The sequence below is a fragment of the Poecilia formosa genome, unplaced genomic scaffold (assembly GCF_000485575.1).
Source record: "Poecilia formosa unplaced genomic scaffold, Poecilia_formosa-5.1.2 Scaffold2, whole genome shotgun sequence".
Lineage (NCBI taxonomy): Eukaryota > Metazoa > Chordata > Actinopteri > Cyprinodontiformes > Poeciliidae > Poecilia > Poecilia formosa.
In genome coordinates, this window is record NW_006799941.1 from 316,225 (window position 1) to 341,876 (window position 25,652).

Sequence of the window (25,652 nt, forward strand, 5' to 3'; positions counted from 1 at the left end):
TAAGGAAAAGTTAACCTGTGAGTAATTTATTGCAGTGATAAAAACATGTATCACAACCCCTGTTGAGCGTTAAACAGCAAACAAATGTGGAAGACGTTCTTCTGATCAGATGAAGCCACAATTTTACTTTTTGACTGTAAACATTTATAACCCTGAGAATAACATCCCTGCTAGCAAAAATGGTAACAGCTGATCTTCTTTTGCTTCACAATGTAACATCATTCAAATACACTACAGTGTGTGGCTGTAAGGTGACAAAATGTGAAAGTTTCCAAAAGGTATGAATGCCTTTACAAGGCATTCTAACATTTGGCATCATCACAATCCTTACAGGCTGATTCAGATTGTGAAAGCTACAAAATTAAGTCAAATAAACTGTAAGCAACTCGAGTAACTAAATAACCTCACGTGATTCACTAAAGTTATTTCAGAATGTGAAGTCGGAGAATTTGGATAAGAAGAACAAATGTGAGCTCAGAGAATGCAAAGGGAGACATAATATCGGTGACAGGCTCTTACAGGAGCTTTCATCCTATTCATGCTCCAACATGGTCAAAGACAGATGGATCAATGCTCGGTAAAAACACAAATGGCACATAAAGTGAACACACTTAGCTACAGAGTTTCTTTCTCATCAAGGTCTGAATTCTCCTTTGAATGGAGTTCAGCTCTCAATAGAAAACATTCAGGCTGCTACAGAGGAGGAAAAAAAAGGTACATTGTCTAATTTCCAAGGCTGCTTCTCAACAAAAAAAAGTGATATTGACATTCAAGATGAAAACACGTTGAATTCTCATTCATATGTACAGTAATAAATGTGCTGATTTTCATTCTGCTGAGTGCGATATCATGAATATGAGACGATGGACACCTGCGCTTGCTTCACACTTCATAGTGTACTGCTTTAGTTTTTTTTTTTTTTTTTTTTGGGGGGGGGGCTTTTTACTGAATATCAATATTATTTTCCTGTAGGGGGTAAATTGCATTGAATAGTTGCCAGGCTGCAGGAAGAGAGAGACTGCTCAGTTGACTAAAGGAGCTATTCTCCATTTTATCTCTCAATCAGTGTACTTGTGTGAGTGTGTGCCTCAACGCCGTCCTGCAGGCCGTGTGTGTCTCTGTACGAGCAAACGTGGGCTTCATTTTGATGAGAAGCAGATCGAGTTGGAGCTCGCTGCGTGACCAAAGCCATGAAGAAGAGAAAAAAAAGTTCACAATATGCAGACCGATGCAGCTAGACTTCAGCAGGATGCAAGAACTGTAATCAAACCATAAATCATAAATCACTGGGGTTACAACCCACTTCTCCCTTTGGTTCGCTTTTCTTATTGCTTACCATCCCTGATAGCCTTAGTGATGCATCAACACAGATTTCTATAGACACAAGGTTCTCAAACAGTGGCAAAACTATAATTGTTGATACTCGGATTGCTTTGACCCACAGTTAGAAGAAATTTGATGTTAAAATATATACATGGTAAATAAAAATATATATATACTAAACTGCTATAGAGGACCAACAAGCCTCTGTCATAAACAAGCCAAAGGATTAGCTTAAGCAGAACAGGAGTTTGACTTTAAACAGGAACTACTCAAAAATGATTGGAGAGTATTTTAAGACTCCAAGTTTAAATTGAAGCAGATAACAGGGAACCAAAAAGTGTTAGCGACCATCTATGTTTAAATCAAAAACATAGATCAGGAAATAAGATCACACTCAACTTAAACATGTTCCACTAGCTGGTCAGAAAATGTGTGGGATATGCTAAAAGAAATATACAATAACTCAGTTAGCAAATAAGCTAACAATAGTGCATTTCTTTGCATTTTATTTAATCAATTTCACTAAAGGGTCGCTTTAGGATCCCTTTGAAAGCAAAGAGTCAGACCTAAAATGTTTATTAGGCAAAGCTGGATTAGAATATCTCACAACGATTACAGATTAAAACACATTATAATTCATGAAACATTTAATCTCTTTCATAAAATCTTGATTTGTTTTATTTTGAGGATGACGAAATTATGTATTGTCTCATTTCATGAACTGAATGTGTCACCAACTTACCTACTCTTCATAGGTAAATTTTCATATTCAGACATTTTAATACTCAGGAGTTCATTAAATTTGTATTTATTTATTTATTTATTTATTTATTTGCAATTTTCAGATCATTTTTTTTTCCTGGAGGCAAACAAGAAATCTAAAAGAACAGAGAAATGTTTATTTGCTTTTGTCCAGTACTCACAATGACAGGCAGTCCATATTTGCCAGGACTAGGACTTTCATAGTGAGCCACCTGGTGTGCCATAACATCGAGAGAACAGTGGTGTCATTGTGAAGTAGCTGTGTGATATCGAGTAGAGTGACCCATTTAGAGCCCTGCTATAGAGCTGACATGCAACTGTTATGCCCAGGACATCTGGAAGGCCAGTGAAGCTCACCCTACTGAAATCCAGAGAGAGTGGCGGGGGGGAAAGCACCTGACATGGTCATGGATGCTTCACACACTCACCTATAAGTCCTATTTAGAGGAAAAGGCTGTAAAGTGGCACTGATACTGCTGAGGATCTGTTATAGTGCACGGTGAGTAATTTGGAAATGATCCAAGCGTTATCTAAAGCTCTTCTGGTCATCTTGAGCAGAATTTAAAGGATGGGAATCAGCTCAGCAACAAGATGTGTAGCAAGAGTTTTTTTTACTGAGATTAAATTGTTTCATCTCATTGTTTAAAGTACAAATTCTTTCTAAGTAGCTGAAAAAAAAAACAAAAAAAAAAAACAATCGTGCCTTGCAATGTTCAAAAGGAGAGTCTGCATGTTTTGCAAAAATAACTGAAGTAGGAGAAACCAACCGCTTGAGGTAAAAGAAGAAAAACCAAAATAAAAGAAGAAATGCTGTTTATCGTGCACAATGGTGTCAAAAGCGACTTGGAGATGTGTCCAATGTAGCTGCAGGTTTGCACACTGTATAAGGAATACATGAATGCATAATCAGAGGCCAAAATGAGCCAAGCAAAGCACACTGAGCAAATCCCTCAAGGGAGAGGAAATTATTTAGAGTAGACGAGGACACAACTCATAATAATATTTGGAACGAAAACTTTTTTCCCCCCCTTTTTTATAATAAAAAATCCTTGCTTTGACTGCAAAATCATAACAACTCTACATCAAGAAAGCATACTTTAAAGGAAAAATGGGGATTTTAAACTCAAAGCCTTGCTTTCATATCATGGCCAGAAGTAATTTAAAAGCAAATCTGCCTGCCTGTTCTGTTTAGGACATTTCAAGCTCGCACGTGAGCACGCACCAAGACACAGTCTGTGAATGTGTGACCTGAAATCAGATACGAACAAAACGGTGGCTAAATTTAAGCCTTTGTATTCACTGCAGCTTGCACAATACTGAAAGACTTTTTGCAGCTCAAACAATAATTCTGTATCTGGAGGTAATTCATTCTCGTATCAAGAGGCTTTTGGCAGCAAAGATTGAATCATCAGCCCTTGTTTCATTTTCCATGTAATTAAATCAGCTATTGAAAAAACACAATGCAAGCTGGCATGTGATTTAGGGAGAATTAGCATTTTTAATCACAGTACATTACTTTAATAACTCAATAAATCTGAGGCAGCTGGAGCATCTGAGAATGTTGTCACAGCTACTTAGTTCTGCATTTGCGACTAATGCAGGCTGATGAGAATCACAATGAGAGAGCGAAAGTGTCAGAGAAAGGGAGGAAAGAAGGGAAGCGAGTCAGAGAGGAGGAGAACCCATGGAGATGGAAACAAAAGCATGCCAGGTGAAAAACATGGCTTAGCTGAGGCAGGAAGGAAGACATAACTGCACCATGTTTGGCACAGAAAGAGGTGGGGGCTTGGCACTTGTCTCCCCTCTTCCAGCTAATAACAGTTAATCCCCAATTAGCTCATCCATCACCTCTGTCATACATGAGACCTGCTTACCCCTTGTGTTGCTTTGTTGCTCTGCTTTGTTTGTACAGCTTAGCGATGGCTGTTGTCAGGGACACAAAACAAGTCTGAGTAACTACAGAAAATCTCATTTAATTATACAGGATTTCAAGAAACAAGGGTAAGTACGACAAAATGCAATTAAAGTGCAAACATCTCCACATTTTCAAGCCAGTTTATAAAGTGGTAAACCAGAGCAGGAAGAAGCGGAGTCCTGTAAGAGAGAGCAAAGCGAGAAAAAGAAAAAAAAAAAAAAAATCTATAAAGTGTGGAAAACTGGACGTGCTTTAAAGTTGGGCAGAACGATGGTTTACTGTTTATGTTCTCCAGTCTACATTTTAACCACAGCACTCTTTTAATAAAGACGATCCTGAGTCATCGACTATTTTTAGGTCATTTAATGCAGTGAGTGCAGCATACATTAAGCAGTAATCGACGTGTAAATGACATTGATCTCCACAGCTTGCCGGACTTGATGCTGCTGATTTTATCCGATGATCGGGTCAAATACACACAGTTCCTCACAGCAACAGCTCCTTACAAAAACATTCAGAATTCATGTTACGACCACAAGCTTGAATGTATCAAGCTTGTTAATTTAGTTGAATTACTAAACAACTAAATGTTATTTTTAGTTGATTTTTTTGTGCTAATTAAAATCTGAAAAGTATGGCGATATATGTGTTTTGAGTCAATAGTTTGTTAAACATTGTTGGCTGCAAGCGCAGCTCCAAGTCTTGCTCACGTGCTTTATGCCTCTACTAGTTTTGCATATAAAGAAATTTCTTTGGGCATGCATAGTTGCAGAATAGTTCAAGTTTAGCCAGAAAGGATTGTGAGTATCTGTGCACAGCAAAAATGTTTTATTATATACGCCTCAACTTTGACTCTCCCATTCTAACAAGTGGATATCTGCTGGGCTAAAAAAATAGATTTGTGACTCTGTTTAGGGCAGTTGTTCAACAGAAAGGTGTCTCTTTACCCATGACTCAAGTCTTACTGCCTAGAACAGGTTTGCCATTTATTTAGCTCCATCAATCCTCACATTAACCCCGACCAGTCTCTTCTCCCTGCTGAATACAAGCCTCCCCACACCATGATAACAGGTTTCATGGGGGCAGTGCATTTAAATATGAGCAACGTTGGTGTTCCCCCTAATATTCCATTGGACACGAGTTTCAGTTTTGGTCTCATCTGTCCAGAGCCATTTCTTCTACACGGTTGGTTTCTACGTCACTTGTCACAACCTACAAATGAGACTTTGTCCCTGTTTTTATCCATGATAACTTTCTTCTTGCTACTCTTCTATAAAGCATCTTTGTAACACATTTAATTGTAGAAAATAATGTAGCTATGATAATATTGTACAGCGTGATATGACTAGGAAATTAAATGTAAATTTCTTACCCTTTTCTAATACTCAATCAAATAATTTTGATAAATGTAACAATCAAGACTGTATGAAACATGAAAAACTTTATATCTGACATGCTTAACGAAATAAACATAGTACACTTAACTATTGTTTAACATGAGTAGAACACTTTTAATCTCGACTTTGACAACACAAGTGTTGTTGATTAATTAGCTGGAGTTCAGTTGGTGAGACATCACCTCACCTTGATTTGACTCTGGCTTGTAAATTATTGGTGATCAGCCAATTTTCCTCTTCCCTCTTGCTGCCACCCAGTTATTCTGGTGTCTATCTTTAGTTTAGTTCCCTCTGTAGTTATATAAGACATTTATTTTTAGGCATAAATCACGGGTGGCCTCCCTCCTTTCTCCAAACTTCAGCCAGGTTGTTAATATAAGCATTCAGTAAAGCACACAAACTATTTAAGTTGCAGATCTCTTAATGATAATAGCATTCACCTAACTGTATAACCAGCTTAGAAGAGTAAGCGGCTCATAATGATCTATCTTGTCAAAAAGAAATATATTTATTGTGTGATCAAGAAATGAACTCCGGTGTCACGTTGGGACAATGTTCCCTTTAATCTAGCGATGATAACAGTAATTGCCAGCAGGTGCATGATTACAAATGAAAGTGAGAGCTGGTATCATGACAGCACGTGCATGCTTGTGAAGGGTGTTAATCCGCATGTGCAAATTGTGGTATACATCAACTTTATTCCACGCTTTTATCTCTGCATTAAGGTTTGCAGAATTGCTCAATTTCTATCTTTCTGTCTTTCTGTCTGACAAAGATTCATCACGCTATCTCTTCACCTCCTCTTCCCTTTTGACACTCTCTTGCATTTTTTTGTAGCTGCTTGCACAATTACAGAGCTGCAACTGAAAACACGCGTTGTTTTAAAGCTTAACCGTGAATCTTCCGAGTATGGATTAACACCTAAATGGTGGACTGGAAAACAACATTTAAAGACATTACAAATTGAATGCTTATTTGCATTTACTAATTAATAACTTATGGTGTCACTGCACATTTCTGTGATCTTTGCTGCCGTCAATGTAGGCCCGATATGAAGGGTTGTTTGCACTAATACATTTTTCATTCACTTAGCAGGCTTTGTCATGTGCATGCTGGATTAAGCCTCTACCAGTCATCTGTACGACATGAGAACACACATGCATGCTGGAGCGACCGCAAACCCACAAACAGTCATTAGCACGGCAGTTGTAGAGCCAACTAATTAGCTCATCATCATCTCAGCACCTCTCTCATGGATCTGGTTTCAAAGATTTCCTAAAGAGTCACAACACAGTCAAACATTATGAGACTGGACTTGCAGGCATATTTCAGCTGAGTATTAGGAGAAAGAGGTGGTGAAACACAAAATATGCCGTTTCTTATATCGATTGCCTGAGTACCCCTAAAACAGCCCCGTAAGAGTTGATTTGACAGGACACGAACAAGAAAAAGCTATTATGACGCCAGGAAACACCGGTTAGCTGTAGTAAGCATGGTGCCGCCGGACAGCTCGATCCATTTGCAGGTCCAGGAGTGATAGAATAGAGGCAGCTGGATTGTTCTGATACCACACAAAACAAACATAACATTTATGGTGCTTTATAGATCTGTCATGTCCTTAGTCTCCCTTATTATTTGATTTTTAAGGTCTTACATAGGTCGGGCAAAGCAGAGCTCAACTCAATGCAAAACCCACAAAACAATTTAGTGGAAACTTAAACAGGATACTTTAATTTTTCAGGATGTCTTTTTTTTTTAAGGTTTCAAGAAGTTCTAAAAGAATTTTGCTTGAAACCCTCAAAAGTTTGTTTCTGTTGATCATTATCCTCCTGTCAAAATATCAACTGTCACATATATGATTTGATCACCAGATAAACCAGGCTCCTTGAATATTCTTCATATGTCCAAAAATCTCATCCATGCATTCCATGGACATTCTGCCTAAGAATCAAAGCAACAACTGATTGGATGCAACAGTAATAACCATTACTTGACTTTGTATAAAACTATGTAAACCCTCCGCCTGCACTGACGAAGACTCGCTCATCTCAAAAGGGTGGTTACTTCAAACTAGACAAGAGACAAACAGCATAACCAACTTTCTGGAAAAAAAAAAATACCTCACAATTATCTCACTGCTTGAAGACACCTGAACCTTCATCGCCATTTGAGTCTTAATGTCAGAAAACAAATTTGAACCAGACGATGTCGAGTCAAAAGTAACATCTCCAATCCATGCACGAATTTCACATTCTTTATTCCAATACGCTTACACTATTTAAAACAAGAGAACATCAAACGTGACCTACATACCAAATTTTCTACTGTTAAGACATCCACGTTTTCTTCAATGTGGCAACACATATAGCCACACAAGTAAGAGGAGTTTCACAAAGGTAAAGAAAAAATATGTTTGCAGTATTTGTATTGGTATAAAATTCCTTGTTGAAATACAAATAGTATTCTTAAATGAATCTAGTGTTTCATTTAAAGCTCGGTTGTCATTTTTGTCGGAACATTGACTCTTCCCCGGTAGTGACAATACTTGAGTTCTTTTTTCCCGTACAAACTGGTTACTGTGAGATGTAACAGAGCAGGTTTTAAAAAGATACACACTCTAAGATGACTACAACTCCTGCTGCAGTTTAATACACAAAAAGGGTGGAACAACTGGAGGTTTATATGCGACTGCATATAAATATTATTATACAGTCAGAATCACCAGCAGTCTCTTAGTTTGTGATATGGCAAATCCAGCGAAATGACAGAGAAGCCAATCTACAGTTTATAACTCAACCACACATCGATAATAGAAAAAATAGATTACAGTAAATCCATGGTTCAAAAGCTACATACCTTTGAAATGTCAGAGGGGAAACCACAGCGGATAACTCATCTCAAAACTCATTTCAGCTGCACAATGCAAGCTGTATTACAAATATTCAACAGTCTACTATTCCCCGCAGGTATTTTTTAGCAAAACACTATACATTTTCATTTGAGATGAGAGGGGGAAAAATGCTTTTTTTTTTTTTTAACTGGCAAGCAGCCAAAGCAATTTAATTACATTCCAAATGGGCACGCAATCTTCGCACAGCAACCAGCTCCTCTTGTATTTCTCAAACTTCAACAGCCCCCCTTGACTTTCTCTGAGTAATTGGAATCTTCCACTCTTCCACCCTTGTCATTATGCAGAGCAGCAGAAAGTACAAAAAACAACAAAAAAAAAGGAACAAGGAGATCTGGCAGTCACAGTTAGAGGCTTAAGCCAGTTTGTAACTTCATCAGCGTATCTTGATTCAGTTTCTGTAAAGTCAATTAAAATACTATTAGACGCTGTGTACCTGGAAAGGCACGTTTTCTCTGAAAAAAAACAAAAAACACCACTGATTAGCTACCACCAAAATGAGCAAAACTGTTAGAAAGGTCACCACTTTCTTCTTTGAATTCATTCTTCCTTCTGCAAAGGAAAACTAATTAATTCACCACAAACAAACTGCAATGCATCTGCACTTGGAAGATACGAAACATCGCAAACCAGACTGTGGTGCAAAGAAGGTTCAAATTTACCATGAAAACATAACTCCACATAACATTTAAATAAAATTAAAAAAAAAACATTCATATTTAAAATTTTTATTAAATATTTTTTCAATGTGCAATTTATAGCCCAATTTAAAATGGAACATAAAAAGATGCTTTTAACAAACTTTTTTTCTTTTTTTTATTTTTATGCAAAAACACTTGGTAATCTCAGAAGAGCCCTCCCATTTACCCGCTGGGTAATTATAGTATGGATGGGAAAATAAATTACCTATTCATGACTGACAGTGTGTTTGGATGTCTGTTTACAGTTCAGCCCAGAATGAAAGTTCTGACATGACAAAAATTCCAAGCTAAAGTTCAAATCCATCATATGATCCTATGTTTTCCTCACAGAGGTCTAATAATTATCTTTGATGTTCCAAAGCCTGGAGAAAATAAAAAAAAGGCAAATCAACATACAGTTTAGGAGATAATAAACATAAAATGGCTTAAAACATAAATATCCATCACTGTTCATATGCTCTTACACGGCCTGCTGCTCAGCTCTGCTCTCTTTCACTGTCACTGAAACAGTCTGAGAGCCGTGCCACATGCCAATGCCTTTGTGTGGAAGATTAAGTGAAACCAGGAGTGCCAGCAATGCTGTGTTTGCACAGGGAAGCCGCTCAAATTCAGCTGCACCCACATATCACATACCAGTCAACATACCAAAGGCCTAGAAAGACAGCTACTGTGGTATGAATATTTGCAATATCAAGTGCAATATCAATAATACGCAAAAAAAAAGAAAAAAAAATTAAAAAGAGCAAAGTGCAATTAAATGCACATACATAGAGAGGCACTTCTTGTCGTCACTTATATGGGGAATAGAATTCTTGGAAAGAAAAACTCAGCTACAGTGAGGATATTGCGAACAAAGCCCAAATGTGCCAGAGGTGGTTTACAAGACTGAGGCAAAGAGGGGCCTAAAGGGACTGTGGGTTTGTAGTGATAGGGAGGGGAGTCTCACATACACACTTACACACACACGCACACACACTTTGCTAAGGGCACAGAAACAAACAACAGAGGACCAATCCGTGGTGACCCAACCAGCAAACTTAACTCCCTGTACAACCTTGAACTAACTCAGTCATGGCATATTTACAAGAAAAACATCTGGAGAAAAAGCCAAGCTTACACAAAAAAGAAAAAAAAAAACATAAAACAGAGATAAATCAGAAGAAAACTGCTCTCTTTTCTTAAAAGCAGTTTGACGAAACCTTTAAACCCAAAAGTGATTCTGAATTAATCAATTACACTTTCGATGAAAGGTTAATTACTGAACATCAAACTTTAAGGTACAGTAATCTGTGGGCTGAGCTGTTGCTGCTGCACAACATGATAACATTTCTGTGGTCTGTGTGCTCACATGTGCACTTGTGTTTATTTATGGTAAAGTAGTGCAGGCACGTTTGCATCTGCATGCAAAACAGTGTATGTGTCTACCTGCGAGGGAGCATGTGCATTGGAGAGTATGAACTCAGTGGTCCTGCAGTCTTTGAATGTGGATCTGAACCAGCCGTCTCTAGTGCTGTTTGCACAGGACATGCCTCAGGAAGTTAAGACAACTGCTCATGTTTGCCCTGGCTCGCGGGCCTTTCATAATACACTCAACAGCTGCAATCTTTAACATTGCCGTGTATCACTGCTTTTGTACATGTTTCCTCTGCAACCTGTTTTAAATTACAGCTTTTTCGGCGTGCCTAACAGAAGGAATAATGTGCTCACAAATTAACAGGATGCAACACTGCAGCTCTAGTACCTGCTTGCAGAAGTATCTGTATCTCTGTTTTTTCACGTGTTGTCACATTACAACCGCAAACTTCGATCCTTTATTGGGGAATAGAAGGGAATGCATAATTGCAAGCTGAAAAGAGCAACAAGGTTTACACATTTGTTCATGACAAACTATGTGGAAAGTCTGTCATGTATATGGAGTTAACCCTTTTTACTCATTTACCCCAAAATAAAACCTGGTGAAATCATCCATCAGTTTTCTACTCCCATTAAATCCTTCTATATTGCTGCCTGGTTCCAGTGGTCAATGGGCAACAAGTGGGGTGCAGCCTAGACACGTCACACAGAGACGCCCTGGACAAACAACCACCTACGCACACACAAACTGATGGTAACATTGTGTTTGGACTGTGGTGGTAAGGCAGACTACACAGAAAGATATCACTGATAGATGTGATGCAAACTCCATGCTGAAATACCAATAGGCGGGATTTGAACAAAGACACTTCTTGCTGCAATGTAACAATTATCAAGTCTTTAAAAGACTCTTAATTAGAGAACAGAGCTAATTTGCAGGCATGATGGTCCATCCAAATATAAAGGCCAAGGGAGCAAAGCCTCAATTAGAGAAAAAGCCAACATTAACTTTAGAGGTGCTAATTTTGATCTGGAGACCAGATCAAAATTATTATATAATTTACTATTACACGTGCACTTCATAAATTATAACACTGATGAATTAGTGGCAGAACCTGCATCACTGAAAGAAAACCAAAAGGCTTGTTTGAGTGATGTAAGGGACACTGAGCACATGTGAACGAAGGTACTTTGGTCAGAGGATTAAATAAATGTAAGCCTTTTGACCTACATGCATATGCTGTGTGAAAACAAATTCACAATGTCTTATAGGAAAAGAATGTTACTCAATTCAGACTTTAGATTCTGTGACGATTGTTAAATTAATGTTTATTGAGCTTTAATTTAGTCAAATTGAGCAAAATCCTAAATAAATACATGGAGGTGTGTGGTGTAAAAAAGTTCAAAGTGTATTAAAACTTTTACAAGGCAATGAGAGTGTACTCCACAGATCTAATGTTTGTTTGTGTATCATATAAATAATTTTCAAAACATTTGAGTCCTTAACCAGGCCTTACTAATGTTCTCACTAATCCTGTCCCTTACATGCCGTTGAAAGCTAATTTCCCAAGAGCACAACCTGTCAACAACCTGACCTGTCAAGATTTTCAAAAATCCCTTTAGAAACTCCTGTCTTTCACTCTGATTTTTTTTCTTTGCCAAAGCTTGTTCTAGATTGAACCTTTACTAAAAATAAAAAATTAAAAAATTAAAAAAAACAAAGGAGACCAGACACGTAAAATATCACCCATACGTTTCTCAAGCAGATGAACCAAGGAAAAAAAGTTGGATAAAGTGTTTCCTCTTTGCACAAACTATTGAAGTGTAAAAAGATAAGCTTATCTGTGCTTATTTGAAATGTTAATTTAGTTTTCTCATGCACTGGTTCTGCTAATTTATGTACTAAAGCTGGCTTTCCACACTGATCTGCCAAGGCCAATAACAGCGTTCATAATCTCCAGCATTGAGCACAATCACTTTGTGGTCTACTTGTTTATGAATGACACCAAGCAATTATTCTGATGAAGATCAGTTTTCTCTCTTGCTTGGGGACCTGCAGCTGAAAATGGTTTGCCTTTGCTGCTTCCGTGTTGGCATGCTGATACTTTAATTATAAAATAACAGTAGCAACAAAATGTTACTGTATGATGATTAGGAACATGCAGTTAACAGTTAAGCTTCTAAAAGTGTTGCAAAAAGAGTGAAGTGCGCACTTCCTGACCTACAGACTAAACCACATGCACGTGGATGCAGCTAAATGTCAGCAACTACAATACATAAAGCTGCACAACACAAAGTAAAAGTAGTTTGAATATCAATAACAACATTGACACCTTGTGAAAACTGAGACAAATACCAATAAATGTTTGCATGCTGAACATGCTCGTTTCATGAGATGCGTGCTGAACTGTTATATTTTGTTTACATGCTTGATGGAAATAATATTATTAACCCTCTGTGCATAGCAAAATATTAGTTTATTTGACAAGCCATCGGGTCGACTAGAAGTGAATCAACGCTTGTATTTTTTTCATATTTCAGTAGTGATGGAAAGCAGATGAATCTGCTCTGAAAAGCTACTGTAGCAGTGAGAAAAAAATACAGTCCGTATTCCCTTTTCATCAGCAGACACAGTGCAGAGCAGTGCAGAAAAATGGTTAAATAAATCAGATAAAGCAGATATTTCTCTCTCTCCGTCTCTTGCTCTCTCGCTCTTTTTTCTCTCCCTTGCTCTCATACACATACACACGCATTCTTCAGTGAAATCCATCAATCAGCATTTCATGCAGTTTGGGTTTGAACCACACCAAATGCACTAAAACAATAAACGCCTGTCTTTCAAGTTGCTATCTGGACTGGAACACATCTGGTGGCAATGCTCATTTTGGTTTCCACATTGCTGTATGACATTACAGACTCAATGGCAGAATGAAAAATAAAGTACCCCTAAAAATCTTTTTTTTCTTAGTTTCCCTCTGGCGTCTACCCCTTTGCCTTCTTTTGCTCGCTATCTTAATGCACACACCAGATCTACTTCCCCCTCTCGGCTCTAACCAACTAACCTCTCCAACACTATTCCCCCGGCCCATCCCCCAACCAATCAAGAAGTGAATATAAAACAGCACAAGGAAACTGGGCTGTGTGAGGGAGGTGGTAGAGGAGAAGGCAGACAGACAGGAGAGAGAAGACGGCAAGTCAAGGCAAATGCTGCTGAGGAACCACTGGCCTCCTGAGGTGAGGACAGTTTAAACAGCCTTGGCTCGCTGGACTCGACCTCACACAAATCACAAGTGTGTGAAACACACACCCAACATCCAGCTGAGCAGCCAGGAGCCAAAAACCGATAGTAACATTTGGGCTTCAAGGAGCTGTGATGAAAATTAGGGTTAATGTGATTTAATGAGGGGCGCGAGCCGGGCCGAGGTTGGACTGCTTCAGCTCTTGATCAACGTCACATTTGGAATTACTCTGACACGTTGTGATGTGGTGATGCTGCACAGTGGCTTACAGTTTGCTGCCCTCGCTGCAAAGCCTGGGAACCTGCAATAATTTTCAGTCTAAAAAAAGACTGGCAATTTCTGGTAAATAACAGTCACGTGACAGATTACAGTGTGATAACAGAGATGACTGTCACAGCTGCAATACATCACACCCTCTCTGCAAGAAACAGTTTAAAAAAAAGTATTGTCATCATTGAGCTCTTGGTAACTCATTTAACAAGACATCAACAAAAATAGACTGTCTCTAAGGACTTTGGTGATTAAATTGCAAACCACGAAGGGTAAACCATAGAATCTATTTTCAGTCATTTTGTGACTTATGACCCTCCTAACACCTTTACCAGCTCTGAGCCATTGCGTCTGGTCTCGATAGTAAGGCGCAGAGCAAAGTGATGGGACTGCAGCAGAGCATAGCTTGTTACTTTCACTGTAAACTGCACGGTAAACTCAAGTTCACGGCCATTAATTCTTGTTACGAACAACGGAATCAATCACTACTTTTTCTCGAAGCTGATATTTGTAAGCAAAATGTCACAGCTGCAGATGGAAATGGCAAAATTTAGTCTATTTTTATTCCCAGGTATTGACGAGGGTTTTGTGAACATAGTCTCCCGCAAATGGTTAAACACTTGAGACCACCTCCAAAAATGTTTATTACTGCCGATTTTAATATATTCAGGTATTTCACAGACCAAATAAACCTTAATATTAGTACTACTGTAAAAGCAAACACAGACAATCCTCCTTATTGCAGCTCTTGGGCGTACAGCCACTCAGCACCAAGGAAGATAAATGGCACTCCTGGGTTGGTTCTTTTGCAACACCAGCTAATAATGTGTCAGGTAGCATTGTACCTAGTTATTTTAGCTTCCCAAGCTACATTTTCAGTAAATGTTAAAATTTTTTTCCCTTTTTCTCTTTTTTTTAGCCAGCTGTCCAGCAGTATGCAGCAAGAAGTGGGGAAGGGGTATGCCTGAATTACTCTGCTCCATACCTCCAAAGAAAACTCCCGCTTTCTCTAGAATCTCATTAGAAGAACTGGGTAGTATAGGAAGAATGTCATAAGAGTTTAGCAGTAATAAAACGGCAACTTTTAAAAACTTTAATGTACTACTAACGGGCCTACGCCTTGTTGCAGCTGCAAAATGAAAACAGATGTGGCAACATTTGGGATTATTTCTGCATGTAACAATGTAGTGCAAGAAACATAAACTGAAAGGCACGTTTTGCATGACTTCAGTAAATAATCTCTGACATCTTTAACTCCATTATGTATTTAAAAATACATTTCAACTCAACACAATTTGACCACTTCTCCTTTTACTGTAATGATTTGTACCAAAAACCCCACAAGCCCCACTGCACCAGAGAACAGCACTGTAGCTACTTATCATTAACTCAGAGACACAATCAGCCCTGGGCGATCCAGCTTCCCTGCATAACCTTTTGACATGGCTGCTGGGAAGGTAAATGAGAGAAATAAGTTAGACACTGAGAGGGGATGAAGTGAGGAGACTTGATTATGAGTTGTGCCAGAAAGTGGTGTGTCAAAAAAAAAGAAAAAGAAAAAAAAAGAATGAGAACAAAAATAAGATGATTGTTACACTGGTATAGTTATTTTTATGAAGAGAAAATGTCTATTCCATGTCTCCACTGCAGGTTATTTGTTCCGAGTTAACTGTCTGGAACTGGATAAGAACAATAAACTCAGAGAGTCCCCAGTTCCAGCCACTTGGGTTGCACTTGGTGTGCAGTGGAGGCATGCATGGGTTAACATTTCCAGAGTGAGAACAGCGGGGACACTGCAGCTCGGACTGGCCAGTCAGCAGAATGTTATGAATGGGCACAATGAAAAAAGAAAAAAAAAAAACCAAAAGTCCATGCTGTCGACCCAAGAATGCTTGCCTCCATGTAATTAACTCCTCTCTGTGTACAGAATGAGGTACTACAGAAATAACTTTTCTTTTTTCAGTGTCTATTACGGTCATGTTTCTGAGAGAGAGAAAAAAAATCACATTCTCAGAATTTAATATGGATTTTTTTTTTTTTTTTTTTTTTGCCTGACCATACTTTGAAGTATCCCATGACTAATACAGTGATTGGGACAGCATTTGAAATGGAACAAACCACTTTGGAAGGGGTTTTACGTACTCTGCTAAAGTTGGCCTTGCTGCCTTTGAATGGACACACATCAGCAGATTGTTTCTGTTCTGATGAAAAAGCAAAATATCAAATCTATAGATGAGAGTTAAAACTCATTTGTTGCATTTCAGCAATGATGTGCAGTGCTGAAAATAAACACACTGATGTGGTCCTTCAAATAAAAACTCAAGCAAAGGTATATAAATAACATAAAGTAAGTTGGAACAGATGGCTACTATGCAAAGAAAAACATCTGCAACCCATTGGATTATAAACCTACAGAATAACTACAGTGTAATTACATGAGAGGCTCTCTCTTGGGCACTGTGCAATTAGAGTGGAGAGGGACGAGGAGAAAGTGGAACATCTACAGCAATCTATCTAACTTCATTTCACCAGAGTGATTCTGCCCGAGGGTATGCACAAGTCATAATGCATTTGACAAATAGTCTCCCGCTAAAAACAGGCATTTGCGAAGAAGTGGCCTTCAGCGCTGGTATACACAGCTGAGTGTGCGCTGAGCAAACAAGCCTCCCACTCAGTGAGAGAAAAGATACAGAGAGGCTTCAAAAAGATTAGGAGAAATCTTGGGTGAAAAGTAAAGATGACTCATGGTTGATTGTGCAAGTGCAGGACAATGCGAGCCGGATAGAGTTGAGAAGAGCAACAGAGCCGTTGGGCTCTCAGCCATACACAAATCGATGCTCTTCTCATGTGTCTTTCTTTGCATTGCTTTGAACAGCGAATGCATAGGTTGTTTGTATGAGAAGAGAAAAGGCTTGATCTCTCCATGATTGTATTATTTTTTTAATATAAATACCTGTATATTTACAACGTATTACATTCTTTCCCTGCAACAATTTCAAACGTAAAATTAACTGAGAGAATCACCAAGTAATTGCAAAAAAAAGCTCAAATAAGCTGTGGGGTTTTCTTATATAAAAAAATACTAAAAGTTCTGTTTTACCAACTTTAATAGTAACAAAGCAAAGACCTGTCACCACCTCAGGGCATGACATCGACCAAGACCATAAAGATTAGGTACATAAATACTTTGATGGATAAATGAGGAACATATTGCAGTTTCTTAATTTTCTATTGAATTTAAAATTACTACCTCTGTCAGAGAACTGCAGCATTTTTTCTATTTTCTAAGTTGTAGTTATTTTATTATTATAAATATTGGAGTAAGGAGCTCAGACAACACACAAAAAAACCCCTGAAAAAACATCTGCCAATCCAACATTTTTAGCACAGAATACAGTTGCCTATTTTCTCCATTCTTATTTATTTGAAGAAACTATGTTAACCAACTGAAAGAACAATCCACTTACTGCAACTGAACATGATACCTTCAATGGAAGTAAAATTCATTGCATGGCTGTGTTTTTTAATGGGTGGTTTCATTTTTGTGATTGTTTAACATCCAATTGTGAGCAGAGCCTTATTCAAAATTCACTGCACATTTTGCATTTGTGGTGCTCAATCATTATGTCAGAGTGATTCATACTCCTGGCACACATCAGTCAACCATCAGCTTGAATGTGGCCAATCAGCTCAAACTGGTTTCAGCTTTCTTTACATTCTTTCCCTACTACCTCCTTCAACACTCAAAAACAGTACATGAACGTATGCATATATTTATAGGTGGCAAACAACTCAAGTCTTCCACAAAATGATCTTGTACAGCAAGAAACAGGAAGTGACTCTGTTCTGATACATGGATTATTTCAGTTAGTACAATGCACACTTCCTGATTTATGAATTGACAAACCGGACTGTTATTAGTTTTTACCTTTCATGAAGATGTAAGATACGATCCATCAGTGAACACATAGTTGTAATGTAGCAAAAAAAAAAAAAATGTTATAATAAAAAAAAACACATTTTTATAACCACCTCAGCTACGAGCCTGCTTGTAGCTGAGGTACGTTTAACAAGAGAATAGCTCCAAAAATAAATTCACCACATAAGTGAAGAAAAAGTTCCTGCATCATTTTACAAGTTATGTGTAATAACAAGAGTACAGTTGCAATAATGTGCTACTTTACATCTTAGTCACTGGTGTTGCCTTAGTCATGACAGTGCTATATGTCTTTCTGTGGGCTCTGTCCTCGCTGTATTATAACAACCACGACAGCTCACTATGTTAAAAGTATAAAGCTTGTAACATAGCACCAGGCTTCAACACCTATTAATAATTTTCCACATTTAGACAAGTTACAAGCACAAACTTTAATATATTTTGTAGTAAATTGTGTTGCAGTAGATCAAAAACTGGAAGGGAAATTATACATTGTTCTCCAAGTTTTGTGAACATATAAGAAATGTCAGGAAATGTAAATAACATTTGGATCATAAAACAATATTTCAAGCTTTGGGCTTCTAAAAATCACACAACCAAAACATGGAATGAGTAATGCATAGCTGAAACCTATCAAAGCATAGATCACCACCTATACTGACAGGCAGTGCAAGGAGAGCAATAATCAGACAATGGTGACTCAGGAGGAGTTGGAGAGATCAACAAGCTCAGAAAGGAGAATTTGTTCAGAGGTCAACTATCTATCAAATTCAGTCACTATGGATGAGTGACAAGACTGTCAAATTGTAAAAATTCAAACTTTTTCACTTCTGTAATTTGATAAATGCAGTGTATCCGACAGAGTATATAAAAAAACAATAATAATTATAATCTGCTATATACAGACAAATTTGAAACTTTTTTTTTTATGGAAAACTCAGTTGTTGAAGAACAACAACTTATATGCTGAACATACCGTCCACCCTGTCACACAAGTTGGATGACAACATCACCCTTTGTGGTGCTTTTCTCCAGCAGGGACAAGAAAACTAGTCAGCGTTGAAGGAACAGTAAATAAAGCCAAGTAAAAGTCAATCCAGGAGGAAAACCTGTTATACGATACATGTTTTCCTGTGAGTGGGTCATAGTTTTATCTTGTAGCAGGACCACGACCTTAAACATGCAGTCAGTCCCTCAACTGCCTGGCCTAGATCCTAATCTAAAACAGAATTTATGCCAAAGCTTGAATACTAATATTCAGAAAGTAAATACAAAAACAGGCCACACTTTTCAGATTTATTTAGTAAAAAACTGAAAAATATGCATATAATTTTCATTCCCTCACCAGTGTAGACTAGAATACACTGGTACACACACACACACACACATATATATACAATATATATGTCATATATATTGTGTTATATAATATATGTCACATATATATTATATAACACAATATATATGTGATATATTATCACATATAATTCCAATGCAATAATTTTTTTTAGTTGCTATGTCACAAAATGTGAAAAGGTTCCACAAGTATTGACACTTTGCAAGACACTGTATATCTGCTGCTAGACTGTGCATGACTACTTTAAGAACATGCCTTCCACATTTACTCGGATAAACCCGCCTGAATGTTGAAATTTAAAAATAAGTCAAACATTTATTCAGGTCCCAACCATTAAAATAAATGTTGATGTTTCATCACAGTGAAGGGTAGGTTTATATTGCTATTTAATGACTGAGGTTGGCATCATAGATGGTGAGGAAGTGTTAGTAATGGATTCATAAAAGTTTGTAAAGCAATCAAAAACCTTTTCACCATGAGTGTTTGTGTGTGGATGACAGAATGCAACTATATGTATCCAGGCAGGTGACCGTGTGTATGAACAGGGGAGATTAACAATCCAAATATTGCACTGTGCTATAATGTTTCACATGTATCACCTTGTCATCAGCAAATGTTAACTGCCTGCTGGCTTCCCCCCAGGTCCTAGGGCAAGCAAATTCTTATGAATGGCTGTGGCTATCTCTCCCCAGAATATTGTCTAATAACTGTTTGCACAAGTTTTACCTTGACCACAAAAATTGAAGGAGCCTTTAAGTAACTTTTACTTCTGGGTTTGGTGTGCATGCATGTTTGTTTTTTGTATATGATGGATAATAATAAGCAAATTATTTAGTTTCACAAACTATACAATCAGAAAAAAAATTCAGAAAAGGACCTAGGGAAAATGAATATAACTTTTTTTATAGAGGAAAAATCATTATTCTTGAGCGCAAGTTGAATATCTTGTGTAAAACCTGTTTATTTTGAGACGTTTTGAAATTGTTGACAACATAAATACAAAAGCTTGATTTGAAAGGAAAATGTTGACGTAAACATCTCAGTGTTGGTCGCTTAAATTGGACTGTCTCTTTAAAAAAAAATTAACCACTGCGCGCAAATGTTTTGTTTCTGTTCGTTCTGCTAAAGTTCTAATAACCACATATGCAAGAATGTGCTAATAGATTTCAGCTTAAAAAGAAGCCGTGCAGCTGTAACCTTGGGTCTCTTCATACGGCTCAGATGCGAAAAAATAAATAAAAAAATACCACGTTTCGAAATGTTGGTAACTGTTTATTACTGTACGCAAATCATTGCCATCTGCGAACTCGTTCGTGGCAGATATGAGTATAATTTAAGCAACGGAGTGAGATAAGTTATAATCATTCAGGGAAGTTTGCAAGCTAAATAATATCCGTTAAAGCGCAATTTCACACACATCCAGTGTTTTGTTCAGTTTGATCAGAGAAGCGGTGCCTGAAAGCGAGCGGTGCGCTCCAACTCTGCTTCCATGGCACAACAGTGATATACTAAAGACGACATTAAAACAAACTGCAAATGAAGAAAAATGCATGAGCGCGATCTCAGAGCAGGTGTCAATGACAGCAAATATGAAATGGAAAAAAAAAAAAAAGTTTAATAAAAGCTGGCGGCAGCCTGCGGATTCATGGCATGTTTATCCCCTGGGAAACAAAAGTGCAGCGCATGCCCAACCTCAATGCCCAGTGCCTTATTACACAGCCATGTGTAACCAATGCACGTTTGCGCGCTTGCACTTGAAACTGACACATCTCAGTCGACTTTAGTAGAGTTAATTGTTTACCTTGTTGGAATGATAATAGTCCAGCCCGGAGTCAGTCGGTAACGTACATGAACCCACGCTGGAAGGGGGAGCTGGATAAAATCTTACGTCCATCTCAAAGAGCGCAAAACTGACGGCATGAAAGCGTAGCTCCAAAGGAAAAAAAACTGTGCAATGTCTCTCTCTCCTGCACACTCTCACACACACGCGCGCACACACACACGCACACACACACACGCAGTCTCTCACCCTTCTGTGTTGTGTGTCAAACCGGGCAAAAAGTACAAGTGGAAGAAAAAGGATTCTCTCCAGACGTTCAGTTTCTATATCCGTTCTACAGATACCTCAGCACTATATGGACATTCAGTACAATGATGCTGCACGATATCTAACATCCCTATAAAGTTCACTTAGGGAGATGGAGGAAATGATGGGAGCGTCGCCGCCACACTGGTCTCAGAAACTAAGAAGCAGGACAGTTAGAGAAGTTGTTGGAGCCGAACCGAGCCGGGCTGCGCTGCAGGTAAAGATGCAGGAATGAAATTGTCAGCGGTCGCTCCCAAAGCGCCCGCTCTCCCTTCCAGCTTTCCAGACGCTCTGAAGCTTCGTCATGTGGGAGCGCTCTAATGCTCTTTACGCATCCATGCGTTCCCGTCCACTCAACTGCTACTCGGCTGCGACCTCTACCGGTCAGATGAGGGAAGAAACATAATGAGGATGAGCGGATTGATTGAATGATTAGAATGGACAAAAAAAAAATGGCTTTCAATTTCCAGGGACAATGTTTGCTAAGTCCTTGAAAAAGCTATCTTAATGTAATTTATAGCTGGTCTCAGTCTAAACAGACTGATTTAAAGACTTTTACTCAGCTTCTTTTGTGCTGAAAAATTGACTCTAAAACATCTTCATCACCTGTACTCCCATAATTACTTAAATCTAAAAGGCAAACAATGAAAATGTGCTTAGATGAAGCTAATGTTATGAAGCTGAATACTTCTACTTTAACGTGTACCCAGTATCCAGCAGTTTAAAAATTACAATCTTACAGTGGCTTTACTTGGGCTTGTTTTTTTCTTTTTGCCCTCCAAAAGTATTCACATCCCTTTCACACTCTGACTTTTTAATCCCAGTCGTCGGTGTAGTTTATTATGTTCTTACATATACCAACATAGAGTCGTGCACTATAATTACGTGGAACTAATTTTGCCATCATCTGTGGCCATCTTCCCTGCTGAAGAAAAGTACACCTCACTGCCACTGCCATGTTTCACCATACAGATGTTGTGTTCAATTAAGTTCAGTGTTAGTTTACAGCAAAACATAGTCTTTTACATATAGGCCAAGAATTTCAATTCATCTCAACCCAAGATGAAGCTCATGTTTCCAATATTATATATATTACAAAGGTAAGCTTAAATAGACATTCATAACAATAAAATTACATATTACAAAGCATGACCCTTTAAATATAGAAAAAAATCTTCCCAATAGAGAAACATTATGTAGATTTCAAAACAAAAACATTAAAATGTGTTATGCAGTCATATCAAAATCTACTATTGCGTTACATGTTCATATTTTGTTTACCCCAAATAGAGAACACGAGGCTCTTGCAAAGCTCTGTTTGATACATTGTTTTAAACATTTTTGCCTTACAGCTATTTTGTAAATGTTCCTTATGCTTGTTCTTTTGTTGTATGTATGTACGACAGCAGGCAGCAGAATGCATGCTGAGAAGAGTCGCGATAGCTTAGATAATATGCTTTGCAACTCTGCTTCAATTGTGACCCTTGCACACACAATCACATTTACACACCTGGATGATTACAAAACACACTCACACAGCGGCCAGCACAACAGGAAGTGCACACAGAACAATGTCCAACCAGAGTTGCAGAAAGGTATTGAAAGGAAAAATATAACCTCACTCCCAGAGAAAAGTGTCTCACACTGGGTTTAAGAATAGGTTGGTGTTATTTACTCAGTCAGTTTTGCCTTTAAAGTGTTTTTGCACAGCAGAGCTACATGTTAGTTACACACTCCTGACAAAGTATGCGTGCGTGCGTGCGTGTGTGTGTGTGTGCGTGTTTTTCTCTTCCTCTGCTTTTGGTCCGAGATTTGGTTTTGGCTTTGTGTGATAGTGTGTATGTGTTAACCAAACTGCCATTGTCATCCCAGTGGGCGAGTCGTTGGCCCCCTCAGCAGCCTCGGTGGATGTTGCCATTACACGGCGTGGTGGCTTTGGCCTTGGGGTGTGAGCCTGCTTTAATGCAAAGCACAGATGGATTGCACCAGGGGCTTTCTGTTGTGGTCCACCATCAGCTGCCAGTTCAGCCTGTCGTACCTCCAAGCTCGTAAGGTTAACCGTCACAAGGACACTGATTTCTTCTCTTTTTTTTTTTTTGCCTATGATTCGCTGTTTGAGTGATTCTTTACTGTCTGTCACAGTGTCACTTGTCCAACCAACCTCCCTCTCTTCCACTTTCTCGTTGTGTGTTACTGCAGAAGATACAGTACACATGGGTATTTGGCACATGCAGACTTGTGGCTTCATTGGAAAGGAATGTGTTTAGTTTTGTGGAGTTTTGAACACTGGCCAGTGACAGAGGAAATTGTGCCATGTCGAAAGAAAATTGTGGATCAAAAACTTGCAAATAAAAGAGCCTTAGTTACAGGGAAAAAAACACAGTCAGCAGCAAGAATATGATACACAGATGCAATGACTTATTAGACAACAGTACAGTTATCAAAGGAATATGACGGGCAGAGAAAAGGTCACGCAAGTCTATAGAAAATTTTCCAATGTCTTATGCAAGTTATATTATGTAGAGTTCAAAGTTATTAGAGGAAAAACAGTTTTTATTGTAATGGAAAGCGTTCCTGCTATGTCACTGGAAAAGAAATGGAAAATATGCTGCCTTATTTCCTGTTAACTGCCACTAATTAGATGATGCCAGCAAGAGCTGACTTTATAAGAAACATTATTTTGCCCTAAAAATATGATTTTCATATGAAGAGAAATTATGATTTATGGAAATTGCACACAGAGTAAGAATAGATAAAGCATATTTATTTTCACAAAAGTAAATGATTCTTTTGAAAAGCAACCACTCTTTGAGTTCAAGATTGTGCATCTTCAACAAAACTGACATTTACTCATAAACCAAGTACAAGCTTCCCTGCTTCCTGTTCTGTCATTGCAGCACAAATGTGTTTATATTCCCTTCAGACTTAAATGTATTTGTTTTATTAAACCTGAAAGTCTGTTGTTAAATGGATATGAAATAGAAATCTGTCAAAGATGGTAAAGCAATATAAAACTTGAACAATTTGATTAAAAAAAAAACAACAACAAAAAAACTATCTTGTTAAAATATATTTATACAGTTATAAATTTTTATTTGAAATATCCCAATTGGCATTACAGCAATCAAATCCTTCTGACCAGGGTTTTTTGACTGTTTCCATTTTCACATAATTGCCTTTGAGAAGCTCCTGACATTTAAGTTTGAAAGGTATCATCAATATACAAGGGCATGTAAATATTTTTCAAATATTCCTTTGAACGTTTTCACGTTTCATCTTGTTGCAACCGCAAATTTAAATACATTTTACTAGGTTCTTTGGGATAGAACAACATAAAGTTTCACATTACTGTGAAGTGAAAATAAGTGGTATTGGTATTCCCCTTTATTCTGATACCTATAAATAAAATCCACGATTGCCAGTTACCCAATTAGTAAATTGAGTCTGACTGTGTGTAATTTAGGTTGTTCTGTGAATCCCCCGACAATTTATTGGAAAACATTAGTAACAAAAAGTATTACAAGGAGCATCAGACAGGCCGGGGGCAAAGTTGTTGGGAAGTTTAAAGCAGATTTAGGTCATAAAATGATCCAAAGCTTTGAACATCTCGGGGAATGCTACTCAATCCATATTCCAAAAATGAAAAGAGTATAGCAAAGCTAACAAACCATGGCCTCCATCTAAAATGGGGAGTGAAAGCAATAATCAGAAAAGCAGCCAAGAGGCCATGCTAAATCTGGCAGCTGTGTGGAAGAGTAGCAAGAAAACTAGGAAAAATATTGATGAAAAAAAGTGTCAAGAAGTGATGCTTACAGTTTACCAGAAACCATAGAGGGAAAACTGCAAAGTTTTCTGCTCACACGAGAAACACTGTGTGGTGAAAAATAAAAAAAATAAAAAATCAACTGAAAAGCATCACCATCACGAAACAAGTAGGCTGCATCATGCTAGGGAGACACTTTATGTTTTTGTTTTTTGTTTTTTCTGTAGATAGTGGGATGTTGGTCTGAGCTAATAGAAAGAGATATGGAGCTATGTACTGAGAAATCCTTCTACAGAATAATGACCCTAAAGACACAGCATATGTTAGAATAGCCCAGTTGAGGCACTGGTTGGCTAGAGTGGGTGCATCATGTACAGAGGCTGCAGTGCTTGATGCTGTTGTCCAGGGTTTGATTCTGATCTTGGGCCATATGCTGCTTGACTTCCCTTTCTCTCTCCGCACTAGTTTCTGTCCATTTACTGCTCAATTAAGGCCACTTGGAACTTAAAGAAACCTTCTAAATATCCCCTGTTAATATATCTGTGAAAATCCAGAATTAAATCTAAATGAGAATCTGACATGGGAATTTCTGTCTGTAGATGTGCAGAGCTGGACAAGAGAACCAAAAAGACATTCGGGTT

The 25,652-nt window shown here is 38.0% G+C and overlaps 1 protein-coding gene across 8 annotated transcripts in view; it reads right to left on the bottom strand.

Annotated features, from left to right (window-relative positions):
- The window catches only part of tox2 (TOX high mobility group box family member 2), a 125,212-nt gene that overhangs the window by 85,211 nt on the left and 14,349 nt on the right, over positions 1-25,652 (bottom strand). For 4 of the 8 annotated variants that reach the window (XM_007548163.2, XM_016669798.1, XM_007548128.2 and 1 more), the window contains exon 1: positions 20,964-21,556. The exons of 1 other annotated variant lie outside the window; for it this stretch is intronic. In XM_007548163.2, coding sequence (XP_007548225.1) covers positions 20,964-21,056 — 93 coding nt within the window. In that variant the 5' untranslated portion in view covers positions 21,057-21,556. Of the gene's footprint in view, positions 1-20,963; positions 21,558-25,652 lie in introns of those variants that run through there. 3 more of the 8 variants (XM_007548172.2, XM_007548135.2, XM_016669767.1) reach the window with 2 other exon arrangements.